General features: G+C 38.9%; 1 protein-coding gene across 35 annotated transcripts in view; it reads left to right on the top strand.

Annotated features, from left to right (window-relative positions):
* The window catches only part of GPHN (gephyrin), a 231,080-nt gene extending 227,491 nt beyond the window's left edge, over window positions 1-3,589 (top strand). For all 35 annotated transcript variants that reach the window (XM_083456691.1, XM_083456678.1, XM_083456686.1 and 32 more), the window contains one exon: window positions 2,586-3,589. In XM_083456691.1, coding sequence (XP_083312817.1) covers window positions 2,586-2,719 — 134 coding nt within the window. In that variant the 3' untranslated portion in view covers window positions 2,720-3,589. The remainder of the gene's footprint in view (window positions 1-2,585) is intronic.
* The last annotated feature ends 5,441 nt before the right edge of the window (window positions 3,590-9,030 follow it).

Below are 9,030 nucleotides of genomic sequence, written 5' to 3' on the forward strand. Positions count from 1 at the left end.
CCTCTCCTCCTCCTGCACTCCCCAAGGTTTGATATGGAGGGATAGCAGAACCCACAGAACAGCATGCAGGGTAGGAGAGAGGGGATTGTTCTGTCAGGCAAGCCAAAATGCTTACGCTAACAGAACAATCAGAAGAGAACATTGAATCCCTCCCAATGTTTTGTTGTTTAACACTATAGAAGCAAAATCTTCAAATACTACTGCTTCCTGCTCTTTGAACATGGATACTACCGCCAGCAGGGACGCAGGTGGCACTGTGGGTTAAACCACAGAGCCTAGGACTTGCCGATCAGAAAGTCAGCGGTTTGAATCCCTGCGATGGGGTGAGCTCCCATTGCTCGGTCCCTGCTCCTGCAAACCAAGCAGTTCGAAAGCACGTCAAAGTGCAAGTAGATAAATAGGTACCGCTCCAGCGGGAAGGTAAACGGCGTTTCCGTGCGCTGCTCTGGTTCGCCAGAAGCGGCTTAGTCATGCTGGTCACATGACCCGGAAGCTGTACGTCGGCTCCCTCGGCCAATAAAGCGAGATGACCGCCGCAACCCCAGAGTCGGTAACAATTGGACCTAACGGTCAGGGGTCCATTTACCTTTATTACCGCCAGCATGACTACTATTCTAGAAGGAGGAGTTTGGGCTATATGAAGAAATTAATATTCTATTAGATAATAAGGCCACAAACTATGCAAATCAGGATAGGAGCCCATATTACTACCCCTAAAATATACAGATACAGATATAAATACATAGACTGACAGATATAGATAAATATATATACAGTGGTACCTCCAGTTGCGGACAGGATCCGTTCCTGAGCTCCGGTCAGATCCCGAGGTTTCCGCAACTGGAGGGACCGCTTCTGCACATGCATGTGTGGCAGTAGAGCGCTTCTGCGCATGCACGCATAGCAAAATCCAGGTTTGCCACGTATGTATCCCGAAGGTTATGTAACCAGAGGTGAACGTAAGTAGAGGTACCACTGTGTGTGTGTGTACTTATAGAGATGCATATACAGTGGTACCTCAGGTTAAGAACTTAATTCGTTCTGGAGATTCGTTCTTAACCTGAAGTACAACTTTAGCTAATGGGGCTTCCCGCTGCTGTGCCGCTGCTGCTGCTGCTGTGCGATTTCTGTTCTCATCCTGAAGCAAAGTTCTTAACCCAAGGTACTATTTCTGGGTTAGCGGAGTCTGTAACCTGAAGCATCTGTAACCCGAGGTACCACTGTATATAGATACAAATGCACACATACATGCACACACTACCTTTCCTCAAGAATGTGCTCAAGACAGCAACAGTAGACATTAGACTTGCCTTCCCCAACCTAGTGCCGTCAAGATGTTGGCTGGGACTGATGGGAATAGTAATCCAAAACATCTGGTTGACGAAGACTGCATTGGTCTCATGGCCACTATGTCTATCTTGAGAACCAAGAAGCTTCACCCATTTTCACTGGCATACTGTGCTCACTTAGGTCTTGAACAATGCTATTTTTCTAGAAAAAGAGGTGCCGGACCTCACCTGAGAGGTGGTAGATCTGAGTTCTGGGGAGTTATGGCTGGAAAAAAGCCCTAGTCTTGAGTTAAGTTTGGCTGGGAGTGATCCATTTGTACTCATTGTACATTGTAGGGGAGTACAGATATTTTCCCTTCAGCCTTTCTTTCTTTTGCTGGGAAAACAAGTTTTACTAGTGTTCAGACTGCAACGTATCATTTCTAGCAATATTTTAATTCCCTTCACTGTCAGCACCTCAAGACTTTTTCTTCTTAGGAGTGTGTGAGGTATTACATAACTACTGGACATTACCTGTGATGTCACTTCCAATAAGAGAGCCTCCATTTTACCTCTACCCAATGTCTGGGATAATGAGAGACGCTAAAAGCTTTTAAAACCTTGCACAGCTCAGGAGAAAAAGCTGACATATGTTAGACAAGTTGCCCACTTCAAACTCAAGCTTCCTTTCTAATAAAACTCAGTATCTAAGTTTGATATTGGAAATGGAAAAAATATATCTAGATTCTGGAGTGTATTCTTTGAGGCTTATTTAGTTCTAGAAGATTTTAAACCATTGCTAAAAATTGCACAGGAACCTCATATGTCAACTGCTTTGTCCACACCAGTGTTCAGATTCTGGAATACTAGCATACTTATAATGTGCCTAAAACTGCTAGATATGAAAGAACAAAAAATAACACTATCATCTCTGAGTGGTATATGTTAAATGTTAAGGCTAATGTTATATGAAATAAATTTGGGCGTAGGGCTATAGTAGTTCAGTTTTGACACATCCTAGTGCAGATTATAATTCCGTATGGGGTTATTTGGAAGATAAACTAAGAAAGTGGTGCATGTGATAATTAAAATGTGCAAGCCTAAAATAAATGTTGTAAAAAGGCATTTCTGCATGAGAATTCTAAGGGGGAAGGAGAGATCTATTTCCTGGATATTGCCCACATTTTACTTCAAACAACAGATCTTTACCATTTGTGACAATTGTCACTTTAAAATTAATTTTTGGGAACTGGCTTCATATGCTGCACTGTTCTGTGGCATTTATCCTGCTAACAAGACTTATTTGCTTCTCTGTAGGGAACCAGATGAGCAGTCGTCTGATGAGTATGCGCAGTGCCAATGGACTGTTGATGCTACCTCCAAAGACAGAGCAGTATGTGGAACTTCATAAGGGCGAGGTGGTTGATGTCATGGTCATTGGAAGACTATGATGTCACCAGCAAGAGAGAAGTTTTGATGCATGTCCACATATCATTGACTGTATCCTGTAATATGCAACGGCACAGCTAGTTTTTCTGATTTGGATAAAAGTTGATCAGTATAGTCAACACCTTGAACTATATTTCAAATGAATTTAAATAAATACCTTTTAAAAAAAAACTTTAAAAACAAATCTTAAAGAAATCTATTCTGATTATATCAAAGCAACTTTTTCCTTTCTTGCAATTGCTTTGTGTGTTCAATGCTAGTTCTGATAGCGGTAGCTTTTAGTAGACAGCGGTAGGTGCCTGCAGAACTTGTGTTTTTTCTCATCTTTAAGATACAACTACTTATGCTCTTAAAACAAGGCTGTCTGCTTATTTATACTAGCGTAGACAACACTTGGATTTCCCTTATTAGTATGCTTCATAACCGCTTCACAGAAAGCTTCTGCTTGTTCTTTATCTTGTATCTCGTGTTGATGTGCACAGTGCCAAAAGCAGAGTGGCTGCATTGGGAACCCGACCAAGCCCCGAGGTTTTCACCCCTTGCTGCGCGTTCAGGGATATCTGTCATCCCAGCAGCCACCCAGCTCAGTACTATTGGGCAGTAACTGGATACCTTTTGTTTAAACAAACAACAAAAATTGCTTCCTTAAGTGCTGACAGCCTTTTTAACCAATACATTTAAAAATGTACAGAATTAAAATCTTAAAAAATCAAAGACTGATCTTGTACAGATATTAGTGTTACCAGCATTCGTGTGGAAATTAAATGAGAAAAGAAATAAAACTAATGTTAAACAACTCTGTACCATAACATTTTCTGTAATGATACTGAAACTTAAATGAATAAAAAAGAATCCTGGATCATTATTTAAAAGGTGACTGTGTTAGCCTTGTTGTTTAATAAGAGAAAAGAACTCTCCTTTCTTTTTGGGAGGTGGGGATTTTATGGTTAAAGAACACATTTGAGCAAAGAGGATGCCAGTGGGGAGATTTTGCAGAGACCTCTCTAAAAAAATATGAAGTGCTATCTTCTTGTTTGTGCAATCTTAGACTGGGGTCCCTGGACAGAATTTCAGTGAATATGTTGCACTGATGTATACAAACAGACAGGGATCCAAAGGACCGCATGCAGATTACCACACACATACCAGTGCTTACTTGGGTGCTCCCCATCCAGTCCTTTACATCCCTGAAAAAAAGACACTCCTGGGTGTTGTGGGATACTATGGGGTCAGGCTAAACTTAGCAGAAGAGGACATAGCTGGAAAGGGAATTTGGCCATTACTATCCTGCACTTAGTGCTTATGCACGGGATTGTTTGGATCCAGGTCATAAAATCCAAGTAGGCAATTGTCAATGCCACCTATATAGAGTATGTGTCTCTAACGTTGAGATTTAATTTAATTAAAACATTTGGTCCTAAGAAATTGACATCATTGCTCTAAGACACAATGCTAACACATGTAGATAATTAAGTCCTCAAATAATGAGCTGAGATTCAAGTGTAGAAATGGCAACATTGATTGCCACAACTACTCTTTCTGTCAACTTCCTCTTCACTTTTACAATTGTTTATTTTGGGAACAGTTTGCTGCAACTAAAGTACAATCGTGTATACCAAAAGTCACTAGGCTAAACTAGATGTATTTCCAGGTTACTAAGTAAAAAATGCAAGTAATTCAGGCAGACAGTTTTAAGAATTGCCTTTAAGATGTGGAATAATGAAACAGATTTTCATCTGAGTTCTTCATGCAAATAGATTTGCTGCTGTTATGCCTTCTTAACAATATTTATTTTAAAAAACAAAAACAAAAAGACTCACATAAAAAGTACCCTGTACACAGTACAACTACCACATAAACCAACTATGTGAATATAGCATTGTCAGGTGTGTGTGATGTTGTCTGGTGCATAGGGCACCTAATTCATTCTTTTATTTGTTTATGGTTATAATTTAGATAATCTACCCATCCTCTTTTCTGCATTAACTATATTTATTATGACTATAAAATACTTGAAGCTTAGTGCAGAGAAAAGCTGTGGCAAAAGTGTGAGCTGCCCAATAGTGTACTGAGAGTTTGGCTATGTTACAGTTTCAGACAGCTCAAGATGTACGTGGTGTTTCTTTCACAGGATTTGTACTGCTTTTGTATCTTAACTGCTGAATTAGAAATGAAGCGCGCGTTTACAAATAGTTGTTCATTATTTTCCAGAAGGAACTGCTCCCAATCTTCATTGGCACTACTTCCTCCCTTGTGCTATTAGTGGGGCTATGCTTCTCCCTATAATATTAACTTACAAAAATATCACTATGCATTGTACCGTTGAGCAAAACTCTTTCATGAAAGCATGACTGCGCAAAACAATGCCAAAAAAACCAGAAGATCCAATGAAAAATATGCTTTCCCGCTGTGTGATCATTTTTTGTGTCAGCAATAAGAAGAAAATATTGAGAAGACAAAGACAGTGCAAATATGGTGACCAGGCAAACTGGACTTTTCCTCTCCACACATTTAGCCCTTTTCAGTGGTGAACCATGTATATATTGCACCTATTGCTAATTCTTAAATATTTTTAGAATACAAGTCTGGCATCAACCTTTTGTTTTCAGCTTCGTGCTTCAAGTTAACAGTGCAATGACCCTAGAACGGCCATCATTGCCAAGATTGTGCCAGCTACATATGTAGCACTATCTGCTTGGAAGCCCAACAGCAGCCCAACACAATTCCCAGATGACCAGGTGGAATGAAAGGGTTCACATGATGAAAACTAGGTTGAAACCCTGCAGTTTTATCTTTGGTAGAAAAGGTGACTTTATACTGTAAACTGCCCTATGATCCCTGGATGAAGGGCAGTATAGAAATTTAACAAATAAATAAAATAAAAGCTGTCTTGCCTTGGGAAAGGGGCAGTTCTCCGCCTAATCAGGAACATTGGTGAATAACAAGAATAACCAGGAAGGTCGTATCAGAAAGTGTAGCCAAGCAGAGGAACCAAGATGAGTTGAATTCATAGTTCAAAGGCCAAGACAAGATCAATGCAAATAAGGCTGTTTTAACAGGCAAAGTGGAACGAGTACTTGGAGCCAAATTGAAGAAACAGTTGAGAAACAGGGATTACGTGAAATACTGAACTCACGTGCCAAAATATTCTGCTTAAATCCAAAAAGCTTGAGTCTAACCAGTGCTTTTTTTCTAAAGAAATGTTTAGGGGTACTCTCATTTTCCTACTCATATTGAAATACTGCCCCTCAATGAGTCCAAAATTAGATTCACAAAATGTTTAGGGGTATGCATACCCCTGCATACCCCCAGAAAAAAGCACTGGGTCTAACAAATGAATTTGTGTGTAGCACATCAGTTCATTCTGGTATTCAAAACTAATTACTGGGCTCAAAACTATTTAATTAAGTGTATATCTTTGCACCCGATTCCAGCTGATGGATCTCACTGGTCCTAGGTTTTCTTTTCTTTTCTAGATGATTTACTGGCTGCCTTGGAGAAAATGATTACAACTTTGAAGCTGACTTAGTGTTCTTTCAAATGTATTCATGTGTTTATGCTCATATGGTGCATGTTATTCAGAAAGAATTGTTATATTCTTAGGTTTATTTAGACTAGTAATGGCAGACTGCTTCTGAATTATAGTCTGTGTGTTGAATTTTAATGGCTTCCTTTGCAATTTCTTGGGAATAGGGGATGCATTACCTTAGGGTGGGTTTCCTTAAGTAAGTATGTTCTATTGTTTAACATGCCATCTAAATTGACCAACCATTGTTTGCTACTTGCTAGCAAACCAGAATCAGGAACCATAGTTGGAAACAGTTTTGCAAACTATAGTTTGTGCTATGTGCAGTATCCAACATTCGTGTTCTGGGAGGCAAGTGACTTCCACTTGCACAATGCACTTCCTCTCCTCTCCCCTGCTGCCCCACACATGCCCTCAAAAGCAGCACCGGAGTGTTGGGGAACACTCCAGAGCAGATTGAGAAGTTGAGTTAGAGGTAAAAAGGAGAATTCCCATTTCATGAGCAGAATTCCGTTCATGGCACATTGGATACAACTGATCTTTGCTTTTCTGCATCTACTGGAGTACTGAGCAGACAAGAAATGAAAGGGGACACTCTTCCTTTAAACCATGGTTTGGGTTCTTAACTATAGGTAGCACAAATTTTATCTGGCATATATAGTATCATAATATTGGCTCCTTTTACTCAGATACATTTTAGGTAAAATGGTAGAAGTTAAGTGATATTTGCTGCTCTTCTACATGACCTGGTCAAAAGAATGCATATGCCAGTTTCAATCTAGTGTAACTACTATAAAAGTTAAAATATGTTTAAATGGATGAAGTAATAGACATTTTCCTATAATCTCAATTTTTCTTTGATTTTTCTCCTTCTTGTCCTCTTCTTTGTAATATATGTCATGAGAATACTTCAAAATGCTTTTCAGCAGTTCTTAATTCTCTTCATGAAGCTCTGCAAATCTAGCTGTGCCCTCTCTGCATGTGGGTCAGCTGATACCGAAATCCTTACTACCTAAACACAGGACTCATCTATGGAACACTTCCCACACTATCCTCTGAGTGAGCAGAATTATGAGCTAACCTAACAGCTTTTTTTCTAAACCTATTTCTTAGTCTCTTATTACAACAATTTCATTTTTCATTCTCTGTTGTAGAAGGATATTAAATTCTGTCAGCCTTCATGTCACATAAAAGAGATAATACATCACCTTTAGAGAACTGGATGACTAAGGGTTTTGCTAATAGGTGTCGAGTCTTTCATTTGTCACTAGTTCAAAGCTTATGGGAAATGGCTAGAGCTAAAAATTATCATCCGAAAGCTGTCCAGTGCTATTGTGAAAATCACAAACGTAATGAACTCTTCAACTTAGCTGTCAGAGAAAGCTTCGAAAACAGAAGGTGGTTGATGGGGGTTTCTTAAACTCCTAAGAATTGCCATGTGCTTGATCAGAATATTAAGAGATTTATTATCAAGGATTTAGTCAAATCTGCCTCAGATGATGATGATGATGATGACTATTGCTAACTGAAAATGTTAGTCTTGTTACACATGATATTTTTTATTGTTTATTATAGTTTATTAGCCATTCATTGGTGATGTCAGTACATTCTCTTAACATTTAAATTTATGAAAACCCAGTTCCTAATTAGTTCTGGTTTTACATCACCACACCAAATCTTACTGATTACAAGCCCAATTTTCATTTACATTAATTGCATATGGTGTGTGGAAGATATTAGCCAATGTAACAGCACAGTCTTCTATTCTGGAGAGGTCACTTCTACCCTGGGGCCTGTAAATCTCTCTCCCATCCACAAAAATATGCCAGTTAAGTATTGTTCAGCATATTTGCACTTGTATAGCGTATAACATACTATTAAGTCTCACATGCACCATTTTGGATCATTATTTTTCTAAACTATTCTTGCTAGTCATCTGTAGTCATATTCTATACCCTATAACTGACTACACTTCCCAGTTGGATCAAACAATTACTGCATTTGAATATTGGTTGAAGAAAATAGCGGATGAAGAAAAGGAAAATGACAATTTTGCTTTTTGGAAGTAATGGCTCAATATTAGAGACATATCTAGGAGAAAACAGATGTGAAAAGCAGTCAATCTGCACAACAGAGGCACTATTTTGTCAGTCAGTTAAAGATGGGAATATGCTGTGCTGAAAACAAAAAGTAAAACACGAACAATGGTCAAGTTTTACACTAAATACACCAGTTACACTTAAGAAAAAGAACAAAACAATGATCTTTTTAAAATCCTTGTAAATTCTATGACATTGACAGACCTGGAAGGAGGTTGAATGTAAGGGGCAGGCTGATGGTCCATAATAGAAAAGACAATTGGAAACTATGGTCAATAACAAAGATTGCTGCACAATTCAATACAAATATCGTTTCTTGAGCTCAGCAAGGGGAACTCTAGCCTGATCCTGATCAGATCTCTAGAAGTTGTTAATTATTCTAAAATTCTACTGGCATCTACTCTACAGGAGTCTGCAATTCTGGAATTCAGAACAGGATGAAAACAAGATCGTATCACTGCTGTGCCGACTATTTTTCAAAACTGCATTTTGAACCTCAAATGACTTTTCTGAATAGCATAATGTGTGTTCAAGTGTCTGAGCTAGCTCTCTCTCTCTCTCTCTCTCTCTCTCTCTCTCACACACACACACACACACACACACTTTTCTGTTCATTTTTCCACTCTAACTTCCTGCTTACAATTTTTTTTACTGTTTTTATTTTTTCACAAAGTCTGGTGCCTGTCAC

Source organism: Podarcis tiliguerta (assembly GCF_965153285.1).
Source record: "Podarcis tiliguerta genome assembly, chromosome: 1".
Lineage (NCBI taxonomy): Eukaryota > Metazoa > Chordata > Lepidosauria > Squamata > Lacertidae > Podarcis > Podarcis tiliguerta.